The sequence below is a fragment of the Phodopus roborovskii genome, unplaced genomic scaffold (genome assembly GCF_943737965.1).
Source record: "Phodopus roborovskii unplaced genomic scaffold, PHOROB, whole genome shotgun sequence".
NCBI classification, from domain to species: Eukaryota; Metazoa; Chordata; class Mammalia; order Rodentia; family Cricetidae; genus Phodopus; species Phodopus roborovskii.
The window spans coordinates 9,238,314-9,253,431 of NW_026126645.1; the positions used below are offsets into that span (position 1 = coordinate 9,238,314).

The window sequence follows — 15,118 nt, forward strand, 5'->3', positions numbered from 1 at the left end:
AGATAGTGACTGTATCCATTTCACACATTCTCCCAACAACTTCCATTGATTGAATGCAAAGCATACGTAGTAGTAGGATTTTTAACTTTGCTCTTGGGGATAAGGAAAGACATTTGAAGATGATTTCCCTCAACAGATTCCAGCTCTTTTTAAATTATCCAGTTTCTCATTGTCCAGGGCTGTAATATTCAGGGGATCAGTGGCTGTGATTGGCAGAAAACATGGAGATTTGTGGCCATGGGTGCTCATGTCCATGAGGCCTTTGAGGAAGACAGACAATGTGTAATAGGAAAAACAGGTTTTTCCAACATTTCTAGACTAGGGACCAAAGCCATGCATGGTTTATGCAATGAAGGGGCAAAGAGTCCTGCTAAACGTGACTTGTCTGAAAGGGTTAATTCCTCTGAATATTTCTATAGCACCTGTCTGTGTAATGGAAATATGAGCTCGCCCTTGACACTCCAGATGCTGGCAAGAAGTAGTCTGCTCAAAAATGAAGCCTTGGCTATCTCCGCTCTGAATATGCTACCCATGGAACTCTTCCCACCGCTATTCAAAGATGCCTTTAAGGGGAAACAAACAAACATCCTGAGTGCTATGGTGGCAGCCTGGCCATTCAGATGCCTTCCTGTGGGAGCCCTGATGAAATTTCATGACCTGGAGATCTTGAAGGCTGTGCTGGATGGCCTTGATCTGCTGATTCAGCAGAAGGATCGACCTAGGTGAGTGAGAAAGTGTGAGCATGGAGGGGAAGAGTGTGGATGCAGAGAAGTGACTACACAGTTCAGAATGTAGATGGAGTTGATGAGAGCTTTCTTAGAGAAGTGAATAAATGAAAAGAGACAGTGGTACATGGAGCACACTGCTAAGAGATGTAGTCAACACACAATGAGTCTACCACGGCCTCTGTAGCCAGCCCATAGAAAGGGATTGAGTCTTACTTTCCAGAATGCTTTCAAGGGGAGTGGATGTGTGAGGTGAAAGCAGATTATACATTGTTAGTCCTGCCATTTGAATCCCCTTCTTGTTTGACCAGCAGGAGTTGCAAACTAGAGGTGCTTGATTTTCGGGATGCCCATCATAACTTCTGGAATGTGTGGGCTGGAACAGAGGATGGTGTCTGCTCTCCAGATGTCATCAGAGAGACCCAACCAGTGGTGCACCATCCCGAAAGACAGGGAAAAGTGGTTGTGACTGTGATGATGAACCTTTCCCTCAAGTCCAGGCATCTCTGTAAATGTCTAAAATATTTCTGCTGGTGGGCCCAGCAGAGAAAAGATGTGCTTCAGGTTATCTGTGAAAAGCTGGAGTTTGGTGCCCGTCCTTTCTATAACCCCCTAGAGCTGCTGGAGGTATTTGAACCATGCTGTATACAGGATCTGGAAGTAAATGCTCACTGGGACCTGAGGACCCTTGCAATGCTTGCCCCTGGCCTGGGCCAGATGAAAAACCTTCAGAAACTACGTATCAAAAAAATCTTCATGCCCTTGCATAGTTTTTGGAACCAAGAGATGAAACAACAGTGCTTTCGACAGATCATTTTCCAATTTTCCCAACTCAACAAGCTCCAGCATCTCTATTTGAATTGTGTCTTTTTCCTGAATGCAAGACTGGACCAAGTACTCAGGTGAGAAAAGATAGAGAGGTTGTTCCACAGGCCAGAGAAAGCCTTTCCATATTACATAAGACACCAGTGTACACCTTGTGCTTGCAAGGCACTAGTGAGTACACATGGATATGACCTCTGAATGATTGATTTAGTAGTCTTTCTGTTATTCCAGCAACAATAATCTGGAATAGTTCTTTGAAACCTGATCCAGAGAAGGGATGATGTTTAAACCACATATTGCCCCATGTCAGCACTGTCCTGTTGCACAGTTTACATCGCTCTCTGATTCTCCAAGGGACAGGGGCTCTCTGAGCACAGGTAGTGTCTAAGTCAATGGAAAATAACTGAGAGTGATTAGGGTCACAGGGAAGACCTCTCAGTAGTACAGAGGCTTTGCTAGGAGGTGGGACTCATGAGGACCAATGTTAGCACACACAGGTAAGGCTCTGAGTTGCCACCAGGTCTTCTTTCTTGGTTTCCTGCTGGCCCCATCCATTTGTCTTCTGATGAGGTTTTGAGTTTGACAGCGCAGAGGAACCAGGGTTGGGGACCTAAGCAGTCACATGATTTTGCCTGTGCTGTTACTTCTCCATCTGAGAGCATTCTGGACTTAGCCTCCATCAAGTTCTCAGAACGACATTAGGACATACTAACCTCTGCTCACTTGAAGGTGGTGTCCTTTCTCTACCACTATTAAACTTACTGAGATAATCTGCTTTGTCTTTCTGTAGGAACTTGCACAGTCCTTTAGAGACCCTAGCAATCACTCGCTGTGCACTATCAGAATCAGACATGAGTTACCTGTCCCAGTGTCCAAACGTCCATCGGCTCACACATCTGGACCTGAGTGATGTCACCTTTTTAAATTTAAGTCATCCACTTCTGGAAAGACTTCTAGAGAGATTGACAGCTACCCTGCAGATATTAAAATTGAAGGGTTGTATGCTCATGGACTTCCAAATCGATGTTATCCTCCCTGCCCTGAGCCAGTGTTGCCAGCTGGTGAAGGTGAATTTTATGAAGAACTTCTTGTCTTTGACAAGCCTTAAGAAGCTGCTTCAGCATACTGCCAACCTGACACAGCTCACTTTGGAGATGTACCCTGCCCCTGATGAAGTGTATGATGACATTGGTGATGTCCTGCCAGACAGATTTAACCAATGTTGTTCCGAGCTCCTGGAAACTCTTAGAGCAGTAAGACAGCCAAAAGAGGTCTACTTTGTGAGTAAGAAATGTCTAGATTGCAGGGGATTCTGTGTCTATTACCAGAAGGCCTCCCTATGTTCATGTTGGGAATAAAGGATGAGAGATTACTGCTGGCCTGAGAAATGAAGGCAAGGACTGTAAGGAGTACGGTTTTTCTGCCTGCTGCCGCTGGTCTTGTCCCGCCGCCGCGCCAGCCCCAAACAATACACTGAGACTCTGTATTAGATATAATTCTGTTGGCCCGGTTACTTATTTCTTATCAGCTAGCTCTGTCTTAAGTATTAACCCATTTCTGCAGATCTATGTATTTCTCTTACCGGGGAGCCGCCGGCATACTGCTTTCTCCCGACTCTCCATCTTGGCTCCTCCTCACTACTTCCTCTTTCCTCCTTGTCTCCTAGTCCCTCCTATCTTGCTTTCCTATTGGCCAACAGTGTTTTATTCGTTAACCAGTATGAGAAGCATATATACATAATGGTATCTCCCATCAAAGGACTCCAATGACTCTTTAGAGAGACACAGATCTTGTCTATTCAAGGAGTTTTGGATATATTTGGAGACAATGTCATTCCAAGGAATCAGAGGAGAAAGAAGGTTTGACATGGACAATCAGGAGCTGCTCATCTGCTCAGGTCCAATGGTGAAGACCCAACCTCAGATAGGAAAAGAGATTTGAGAACACTGTGGACTGTCCCCACCACAGTCAGTGTGTGAGAGTTCATAGACACAGGGCAGGGGATAAAGACAGATCATAGTACAAAGAGCACCATGGACTGGATGAAATGTGTTCCATGTCTCTGCTTCCACCTTTTCTTTGTCTAACTTACATAAAGTTTTGTAATATGTGCATATATATTTCCTTTTTGAAGAGAAACATTGACTGTAGAATGAACTGTTGAGAGTATGGTCCTCTCCCTTTTCAACTGAGATCTGTCTTTCTCTGGTTATGAGAGGTATTTAAGATGGATATTACTTGTGCCACCATCCTTAACATTACAGTTTTCAATAAGTTTAATAAAAAATGCTTTTGCATGAGAGAGTGTTGCAGACATTTAATTTACTAAGGTTTTTCTTTGTTAATCTCAGATTTGTGCATTATGCTTACTGTGTTTGCATACTTTTGTGTTACCAGTAAGTTTTCCCTGCCAGTCTGGTCCCACTGCCATGCCAGCACCAATTAATACACAGAGACTCTATTAGATATAATTCTGTTGGCCAGTTACTAGTTTCTTATCGACTAGCTCTGTCTTAATTATTAACCCATTTCTATTAATCTAAGTATATCCATGTGGTCTCATCTTACCAGAGAGTGGGCCCAGATCTATGTTCTCTCCAGTCTCTACATGCTGACTCCTCCCTACTCCTTCCTCAAATCCTCCTTGTCTCGTAGTCCCACTTATCTTGCTTTCTTATTGGCCAACAGTGCTTTATTCATTAATCAGTATGAGAAACATATTTACAGACTGACATCTCCCATCATCTCCTCTTTTCTATCTAAAGAAAAAGAAGGGTTTTAACCTTGACATAGCAAAATATATCACACAACAGTTATCAAATAAGAATCAGAGTTAACACTATTTAGTCCATTAACATTTAGTAAGATTTAAGAAAAAATTCCATCATCTATCCTATCTTTGTGTGTCTAAATTCTTACGTGTAACATATTTTTAATCCTAACTAAGGAAAACTATAACCATAACTATCTGTTTTCAACTCCATCAAAGACCACAGAAGGATAATATATAAACTCTAGAAATGACTGAGACAACTCACTGCCTGGTCAGTCACCTGAAATTCTTTTGTAATCTTCCATCTTCAGCCCATAGGCCATAGTGTGTCTGGTAGACTCTTCAGCAAAGCAGCAAATTTTAAACTGTCCATCTGTATTGGCAGTTTGTCAGTCACTTTTTTCTGTGTTTTGCAGACTGTCTGGCAGACTCTTCCATGAAGCAGGAGCCCCACATCATGTTAATCTTGTATCAGCAGTCACTTTCCTGTGGGTCCTGCATGTTCAGTTTATACAGCATAAAGTCAAACAGTCCAGACGAAAGCAGTATCTTTTCCAAATGGCTAATCTTGCCATATTGGAAGTAAACTTCATATCACGTTTTTTTCGATGTCCATCTTCCTTTCTGATACAGGCATGTTGCCAGGAGCATTTATGTCTCACTGTCAAGAAAAATACTAAACCATTTAAAATGCCATATTCTGTAGGTCTTTGACAGGTTTGAAGAATGACTAACTATCTCAAATACATGTCTGTATATCTAGAAATCTTAACTGACTTAACAAGATCTGACTATCATAGGTACTATCTATAATCTATATTGAATTATACATTACATTTCTACACAATACCTAAACAAGAGGAGAAATATACATATCAGAAAATTGACTTTAAATTGTATCAAATGAAAATCCATTCCAAAACAAAGTATTCATATCTATGCCATAATCCCCATTTTACCTTTAAAAAGAGATTGGTTGTGGTCATTAACCATTTATAACTATCCCCATTTAAATGAAAACAAACATTTATAAACCATATTTGGGAATTTGGGCATTGTTCTTTCCAAACTGTTTCCTGCTGATAGGGGGCGCTGTCATTGGGGATCCTAAGAAGATACAGAAATCCTGGCTGTAGTCTGCAAGGCTGCCTTGTTTAAGTTGTTTTGAATGTTGGATCACCAGGAACTCTGCTTCAGGGGGCCTGGCTTGATCAAACCATGTTAGTCTGGAAGGAATCCACAGCTGCTCATTTTCTGAGAGTGAGGCCGACATCTGCTCTCGTCAGTCTCTACATGCTGACTCCTCCCTACTACTTACTCAAATCCTCCTTGTTTCTTAGTTCTGCCTATCTTGCTTCCCTATTGGCCAACAGTGCTTTATTCATTAACCAGTATGAGAAACATACTTACAGAATGACATCTCCCATCACTATTGTGTCACTTTGTATCTACACCTTCTGCATCTTAGAACTTTCTGAGAAATAATAACCTAACATGCCATGCTCTTGGTTTTTTTTTTCTTTTTTTTTACACCACAAGCTTCATGTAATGTGATGAGAAAATCTGAGAGCATCTCTTGGAGGGATGGCTCAGAGAATGAGGGTGCTTCCTGCCTTTTCTGGGGACCTGTGTTTGATCTTGGGGGGGGGGGCAAAAACACTTGGACCTGTTACCGGATATTTGACATTCATTTCTTTTTTCTGGAAGCACTTGCTGTCACCTCCATCTACATACACACATACCACACACATACCACACACATGCCCTTTAAGAGACATATTTAAAGATAAGTAAAATTAAAGTATGTAAAATATACAAATAAACCCATGGTATTAAATAGGAAGATAGTCTAGAGGTTGATAACCCCACAGGGTTTAACACATCAAAGTATGAAAAAGCTAATGGCAGGTATATTGACAATGTCCATGTGGGATCTCCATAGCAGAGGACAAGTTAGAAGATTATGTATATTCATGGGTAAGGGTCATGGTTCTGACTCTATGGTTAATACTCACCATGTATGAAGGAACACATTGATCCCCAACTCTATCTTCCATGTGGAAGGATGACTTTAAGTACCTTTGAGATGCAGGGTTCCATTCTTTACTCTTGACAAATGTCAGCATCAACTTCTGAAAGCTCTTCCCAGTCTCTGTCATCTTTTCTCCCTCAAGATAATAAAGCTTCACTGCCATGTTTTAGGGACATGCCTTTTCTTTCATTTATCATCTTGGACTATATGTAGGTGTCTCTCTCAAATGGTCTCACTACACAGGTCAGGCTGTCGCTGAACTCAATGTGTTGACTAGGATAATTTTCAAGGTTCCACAGGAAATACTGTGGATCACAGTAATGTCTTTGCACCTATGTAGCAATCTCTCATCCATGACTAGCTGTGCACTTCTGTTGATTGCATATAATAAATGTGCTGTGTTATTGGGTTGCTGGTGTTTCTCCTTCAGAATGCACAGCTCACTCCACCACAGCATTTCTCTACCTATGCCTGTGTTTTTGTCTTGTCCCATCTCACAGACCCAGACAGTCTCAAAGATGTGCAGGTCCTGAAATCCTAGGGCCAGTCCTCTTATCAATAGGACACAGAGCACAAGGCTTCACACGGGGTTCAAGGTTTTGGAAACAAAGTGGTATGGAGTAAGCTCCGTTCCCAGGTACCGAGTTTGATATGGAGAACAATGAGATGAGGCACAGGTGTCTGTTGAGGTAGAAAGACAATTGTGTGTTTCTAAAGTATAATTTGGAGCCAGGCAAGTGTTAACTTGTAAATAAACTCATAGTAGGGATGAGAGAGTATTTCTCCAACATGGTAGCCATAAAGAGATAGTCAGACCCTAGGAGCCTGGGGCAGTACAATCTCTTGGCACTCTCAGTCACTGCCCTCTTCATTTGGGTCTTAGGTTCAAGGTTAGGAGAATCCTGCAGCTTCCTAAATGGAACTCATTATGTGGAACAAACTAGCTCCTCTTTACCATGCTTTTGCCTATCATTGACTATGTTGGGATTCTCTCTCATAGCTATGATGCCAGGAACTGGATGTAATGCTTGATGGGACCTGAATACCCTTGCAAAGTTTTCCTCTGGCCTGGGCCAGATGAAAAACGTTCAGAATCTTCTTCTGAAAGAAATCTTCATGCCCTTGCATTGTTTTTGGAACCAAGAGATGAAAGAACAGTGTTTTAGATAGTTCATTTCCAAGTTTTTTTTTCAATTCAACAAGCTCCAGCATCTCTATTTTAATTGTGTCTTCTTCCTTAATGCAAGACTGGACCATGTGCTCAGGTGAGGATAATGAGCACATGGTTTCACATGGGGTTGAAAGTTTTGGAAACAAAGTGGTTTGGAGTTAGCTCTGTTCCCAGGTACCGAGTTTGATATGGAGAACAATGAGATGAGGCACAGGTGTCCGTTGAGTTAGAAAGACAATTGTGTGTTTCTAAAGAATAATTTGGGGCCAGGCAATTGTTCACTTGTCCATGAACTCATGCAATTAGGGATGAGTGAGTGTCTCTCCAACATGGTATCCAGAAAGAGATAGTGAGTCCCTGAGAGGCTGAGGCCATCCATTCTCTTGGCCCTCAGTCACTGCCCTCTTTCAGTTGTGTCCCAGGTTCAAGGTCAGCAGAATTCTGTGGCTGTTCAGGTTGGAAAACAGTGGATTCAATCCCCAGACCTCCCTGTCTATATTAAAACACCTTGTGGTCTTACTGTCCTTCACTTCCTTTCTCCCTGGCATTTCCTGTTTTCCACATGTCTGATGTGACGGTTCATGGATTATGTGCACAGAATTTCCAATGCAATAAGATAAGTCTGGCAGACCCACTGTCCTCTGAAGAAGGTTTGCTCAGTTGGCCAGGAATGCCATCCAGTATGTTCAAGTTAAGGTGTTCCGTTGGAACATAATGTTGGCTGATCTAAAAGGAAAGCATAGTTCAAAGAAATTGGGGTGTGGGTACACTGTCCTCTTCTTTGTCTTTTACTCTTCTTTTTCTTAATAGCATCATACAGCCCAGATTTCCTTTGAACTCCTTACTCTTCCTCATTCTGAGATTGCTAACACTCACCATCATGTCCTGCTTGAAGGCCATGTACAGTGGGGCCTTTTCCCTCAAATCTCCTATCATGTGAGAATAGCTGGCAACCTTCAAATAAAGACCCCCATTACTTGGACATGTTTCATTTTCCTGGCCTCTTGGATTTGCCGACTTAAGAAGTATATTTTTACCCCAAATTGTAATTTCTGTATGCATTTTGGTTTTTCTCTCTGAAATCTACCATTATCCCCTTTGTCTGTACAATTAATGGAAACATAGGAATTTGATTTCACACTATTTTTTCATAATTTATTTTGTTATATTTAAATTAGAAACAATCTTATTTTACATATCAATCCCAGTTCCCTCTCCCTCTCATCTCCCATCCATTCCCCACGGAGGGTGAGGCCTTCCAGGAGGGATCATCAAAATCTGTCAAGTCATTTTGGTTAAGGCCTAGGCTCTCCCCCCATGTCTCTAGGCTAAGGGAGTATCCCTCCTTGGGGAATGGGCTCCTGAAGTCCTTTCATGCACTAAGGATACATCTGGTTAACGTGCAAGAAGCCCCATAGACTCCCAAGTTCTCCTAACTGACACCCTCGTTCAGGCGGTCTGGTTTGTTCTATGTTGGTTTCTCAGCTGTCAGACTAAGGTCCATGAGTTCCCACTTGCTCAGGTCATCTGTTTCTGTGGGTTTTCCCAGCATGGTCTTGACCCCTTTGTTTATCACTCCTCCCTCACTGAAACTTGCTTCCAGGAGTTGGCTCAGTGTTTAGCTGTGGGTGTCTGCTTCTGCTTCCTTCAGCTACTGGATGAAGGCTGTAGGATGGCTTTTCAGGTAGTCATCATCCTCATTATAGAGGAAGGGCATTTAAGGTTGTCTCTCCACTATTGCTCAGATTCTTAGTTGGGGTCATTCTTGTGGATCTTTGTACAATTCCCTAGTGTCAGATCTCTCTTTAAACCTATACTTTCTCCCTCTATTGATGTGTCTCTTTTCATGCTCTCCTTTATTTCCCCATTCAATCTTCCTGTTCCCTTGTGTCCTCCTTTCCCCTCCTCTTCTCCCTCCTCTTTCTTTTACCTCCTTCATACAAGCCCCCTCCTCCCATGCTACAAATATATTCCGGGTTTCTTGTCCCTTTCCCCTTCACCAGGGGACGGTGCATATCTCACTTATGGGCCTCTTTGTGTCCTAGTTTCTCTGGAGGTGTGATTGTATTCTGGTAAACTTTTATTCTGTATCTAATATCAGTATATGACAAAGAACATGCTGCTTGTCTTTCTAAATTTTACAGTTTTTTGCTTCATCAATTTTGTTTTATATTTTTAATTTGGTTTTTATTTTACATATCGAAACTAGTTCCATCTCCCTCCCTCTTTCACTCTCTCATTCTCTCCCATCCATATATACTCCCCGACCACCCTCCCCTCCCATCCCCCTCCAACATGTAGGGTGATGCCCTCCAGGAGGGGTCATCTAAATCTGTTAAGTCATTTGGAGTAGGGACTAGGACTTCTCTCTTTTCTCTCGGTTAAATGAGTTTCCCTCAATGGGGGATGTGCCCCCAAAGTCTTTTTGTGCACCGGTAGTAAGATATTCACTTTGTCTCCTTCTGTGGCACTGACCAAGCCCATTGGGGGGTGGAGCCATGGGTGGAAGTGAGCTGTGGAAGGAGGTCTGAGGAGGAGCTGGGAATGCTCTCTTGGTGGAGGGACACAGAGTGAAGAGGATCCGGTGGAGCCTGCTGGTGTTCATCTGTCTGGGTTGTAAGTTATTTCTCCCTAAATAAACATCTATTCGGCCTCTTTGTTTATCCTGATCCTTATTTAACTGCAATATCTGGTGTCAGAAGCGGGATCAGGATTTTCACAGGACTGGGTTTCACCCAGGAAGCAGACGCCATTCCCCAATTGGCAGGGTCCCTTGCCTAACCAGGTGGATTCACCACAGCTTTGGGACATTTGCCTCTGCCCTACAACTCCTTTGCCTCCACAACGGGCCTGAGAAGGTACTCACTGCTTCTCATTTTTTGCCCATTTCCCCACTTTGCATTCGCACAGAGATGCTTGGCGCCCGCCCTGCTTGTGCATTTCCCGCGGTTAGCCTTGCGGTCCCAGCAATTCCACAAGGCTCCTTTTACGCATTTGTCTAACAAAATTTAGCTTGCCATAGTTTGTTAAGAGCTATTCTACAGGGACCGGGATCAGAGGGATGGTCTGCTGCCTATGCTATTTGGCAGTACACTTCCAGACACTATTTGTTGGTACACCTCCAAGGGTAACTACCACAAGCTGAGATCTACAACTAAAAGCATCAAAGTTCCAGGACAGCAGAATTACACCTAAGGTAATTGTAACATCCTTTGCAATTTAAGCTGATATAATATCTGAGATCAATTGTTCCATACCTATGGCAGATAATTTTATAATGCAGGACTTTAGGAATTATTTTACTTCATATATAGAAGGAATTTTAGCAGAAGAAAATTATGACTGGACCAATATGTACATTTATTTTGTAATAGCAATGGGTTTCATCATTAACATGATATTCAACTCAGTGTTTATGTATGGATCTTTGCTCCTGTTTCCAACAGGCAATAGTTGAGGGCTCCATGGATAAGTTAGTTGTTGATCTCACTCTCCAGGAAGGGCATTTATAGTTGGATCTCACTGGAAACTGGCACTGTCCAGCTGAGGCCTCTTTCTTTAGCAGAGGCCCTGCTTTGGGTGTCCCCTCTTTCCATTTTGTAGAATTTAGAAAATTAAAATATGTTCACTACACTATTGGTAGCTATTCAGGTTTACAACGGGTAATTGCTTTGAATTTGGCAAAGGTTAATTGGGTAATCACAGTTGCTAGAAGTTATGGCCATCATGTACAAGTCAAGATAGCCAATGCTTCAGCATACATCTTTAAGAAAATGAAACAGTTCTTTGATAATAATAATAATATAAAGCATATTACAGGTATATCACACAATCCTACAGGACAGGGAGTTATAGAAAATACAAATTGAACTCTAATGGATATGCTGCTAAATAAACAGAAAGGGATAGTAAAAGATCCTGGAAATAGATTGCATAGTACGTTATTAACTTTGGATTTTCTGAATGCTAATGAGTAAGAAACCACAGCTGTGGAGAGACAAAACAAAACAAAAAAAACAAAACCACAGAATTAAACCAGGAAACATACTTCAAATTTTTGTTGACCTCAGACTGGAAACCAGGATGTGTGTTATGTTTGGGAAGGAGTTTTGCTTTTGTTTCCCCTAGAGAAGAATATCTATGGATAATTTATAATTTCTAAAGACTAAATTTTAATAAGACACTTCTTAATTAGAAGAGATGATAATTCATCTTGAAGCATAGCTGTTTAATCTAAACAAACTCATAAAACTCACAAGTACTTTTTATTTGATCAGATATATCTTGCCAAAAGAGAATTCCCCCAACATTGGGGTTGGAGAAATGTTTTTCTTTTTGTCTTTTCAAGAGAATGAAGGCATCCAGCTAAGGAATCTGAAGATCACTGGATAAATAAAACATGCAAAGAATAAAAGACAAATCATCCACAAAATTTGTCCTATGAAAGTGAATAAAATGGCCTATTAATATAGCACATTTTCAGTGGGATAAAATTTCATGAATCTTCTCAAATGTTTGTTTCTGTTTTTCTGTACAGACAGGTAATGTAAATGTCATTTTTGTAGTCTCAGTCCAATCAAAGATTAAAGCTGGCTTTGGAATTGAACCAAGGCTCTTACCTTATCTAAAAGCAAGCAAGCTTGTTAAAGAAAAAAATCAAAATCTCTGTCCATGTCAGAAGAGCCAACTGATATGAGACAGAAAAACCAACCAACCAACCAAACAAACAAAAAAACAAAAACAAAAATTGAGGGACTATTGTTTTGCCACTAATCTCATAATCCTTCAGATTTATAACATTTTCTCACAAGTTATAAGATTTATATATTTTCATTTTCAAGTTTTTGTCATGATATTAATGGTCATAAAGAGTACTAATTCTAGAAGAAGGTTTCATCTACTTTTCTGTACATGATTTGACTTTTGAGTCTCTATTTTCTGCCATGAACTATGACCATGTCTAAGAGTGACAATTTAAATCTCCAATAGGAGGATGGGGACTATGATAAAATCACTAATCTGAATATACCTCTAGCCAAAGACCAGCTTTGAGGTACAAACTTCTCAGAACAATTTCAAGGTGGCCAGTTGGTATGATGAAGCCACACAGACACTGCTAAGAACAATTTTAAGATGGCCAGCTGAGGAGATCCTTCTTAACCAACTACTCTAACCAGGACTTGAAGTAAGATCTTTACTTTCCTTTTTTTTTTTTTTTTTTTTTTTCCCAGAGGCTGAACAAAAATGACACAGCTACCATTCCCAGGACTTCACGATTAACCCAAAATTTTCTTTCCAGCATCTCCTAAACATGCCCTTGCCCCCAGATTGCAAGAAGAAAATTTAGGGAAACTTACCAAAATTTCCAATAGGTGGAGGGGTGCTTGTTTTTGTCATTGTTTTGGGGTATTGCTTACAAGTTGTGATTGTTAGTGTTTATGGAGAAAGCTAAAAAGAAAAAGGAGATTAGATACACATTTCTGATTTTGAAAAGAAAAAAGGGAAGATACAGATATGATGAGATAAAGAAATAGATTATTAAATCTATTTCTGAAAAGCAACTACTAGTTTTAAGTATTTTACATTTGATTGGACTTTGTATATTGTATAGAAATTTTGTATATTGATAAAAATTTGAGATTAATTTGTTAAAACATATGGTACATACATTTTTATCCCTTTTCAATGTGTTGTACCTATACAGCTAATTTAACAATTTAATGCAAATTTCTAGTCGTTGGTAATTATTATTACCAACTATATAGGATACTCTGGAAATATAGGTGAGTAAGTAGGCAATTATTACAATTGAACTCGTAGTTACATTAGGTATGTTTTCAAGGTCATACAGAGACAATATTTAGAAAGGCAGGTCATCTCTGAACACTTCAGGTATCTAGAGAATATGACAATTAACATGTTTAATAACTTATTTTTATGACAATGAGACATGTCTGCTCCTAGCAGCACCAATCTACTTCAGAAAAGATAATGGGCATCGGAGCAACTCCACATGAAGTTTACATCCTTCGTAACAAAAATAGCCACAGGGCAAGAATATGCTCTTGGCTTGATTGTTGACAGTATGCTATCTAAATTGGGTAAAACAGGACACAAAAGAGAGTGACTGCAAATTTTGCCAAGACAATGTGGGACAGTGCTTCAAAAATCTCCCTTTACAGAAAAGTCTGTCAAATATGCTGGGCCTATAGGCTGAAGATGGATGTGACAACATTGCAGGAGAACCTCAGGTGATTTTCCAGGCAGCCAGATGTTTTTTTTGTAATTTCTTTCACTTTTTGGAATTTGCTTGCTCACATTTCCTGCTTACTCAGTTAATATTATTCCCTTCTTGGGTCTCTGAGGAAGTTGAAGACTGGATAGTGATAGTTATAGTTTTCCTTGTTTACCAGACTCAGAGGAGAAACTCAGTGAAGTGGTGAAAATTTAAAAGTTTGAGTGATATTAAGAGATAATTTGATAATGTGAATTTGAACAGAAAGTTAACTTAGGTACAAGTCTTTGAACTCACAGAAATAGAATAGATAATGAAGTATTTTTTCTAAATTTACCAAATGCAAATAACTAGACATTGCTGATATACACACTGCATATATATGTATATATATACATATGTATATATATCATATTGCTATTGTACTTATTGCATATAGTTTTCCTTATGTGAGTTGTAGCATTCCTTTTGTATTACACAAAAAGTAGGATTGTGGTGATATATTGTTTATGATTTAATAAGGGTGTCATGGTATCACAAGACTGTAGAATGCAGTAACTAAGCCCTTTGTACACATATTGATGATGTGGCCATGCTCATTCTGTGCATCAATGCCAATAGATGGAGGATAAACACTTAGACAGATTGAACAGAGAATAATTTGGATGAGAGTACAGATGACAATGATGTAGTTGGGTGCACCTGAAATCAGGTACACCCCATCCTTCTCCCAGGGCCTGTGATTTGAAAGTCAGAAAAACAGTAACTGTTTTGGGCTAACACAGTGGAAACAGCCACAGTGAATCCCACTCCAAATGTGATTTGCTGCAGGATACATGCAGCTGTGTGGATGGCCAATAAAGTGCAAGGCACACAGGAAACAAAAGATAAGGGAGATGAGCAAGGTGTAGCTAAGATTCTTGTTGTTGGCCTCCACAAGTAGATGTCACAGTGCTTCACAAGGACCCCAAGAATCATAGACATCAATGCGGAGGAGCACAAGGCCATTAAGGTCAGAGCCATCCCCAAGAGGTCTTCACAGTTCAGAAAGATACCAGCTTTGTCAATGCACTAGTTCTGCTCTGCAGTGGCAGACTGGGACTGGTTGTCTGGACACTTCACACACTGAGCCACATCTGATGGAGAAAGGACCATGAGTAGTACAACGTCAATATCTTAACTGACAGGACATTTTATTTATTTATTTATTTTAATTTATATTATATAACCAAGTCCATTTAAATGAAAACAAACATTTATAGACAATATTTGGGAATTTGGGCGTTGTTCTTTCCAAACTACTTCCTGCTGGTAAGGGGCACTGTAATGGGGGATTTGAAGAAGATTCAGAAATCCT

General features: G+C 40.4%; 1 protein-coding gene across 1 annotated transcript; it reads left to right on the forward strand.

Annotated features, from left to right (window-relative positions):
* The first annotated feature begins 441 nt into the window (after nt 1-441).
* Nucleotides 442-6,896, forward strand: LOC127213233 (PRAME family member 12-like). The gene is made up of 4 exons (XM_051173539.1): nt 442-722; nt 1,037-1,627; nt 2,341-2,881; nt 6,786-6,896. The coding sequence occupies exons 1-4, from the start codon at nt 442-444 to the stop codon at nt 6,894-6,896; spliced, it is 1,524 nt and encodes a 507-aa protein (XP_051029496.1).
* Nucleotides 6,897-15,118: the final 8,222 nt, after the last annotated feature.

Coding starts and splice junctions, on each gene's coding strand:
- LOC127213233 (XM_051173539.1), top strand. CDS start 442: ATGAGCTCGCCCTTGACACTCCAGATGCTGGCAAGAAGTAGTCTGCTC. Junction 1,628..2,340: donor AGACTGGACCAAGTACTCAG/GTGAGAAAAGAT, acceptor GTCTTTCTGTAG/GAACTTGCACAGTCCTTTAG. Junction 2,882..6,785: donor TCTGTGTCTATTACCAGAAG/GCCTCCCTATGT, acceptor TTTCTCCTTCAG/AATGCACAGCTCACTCCACC.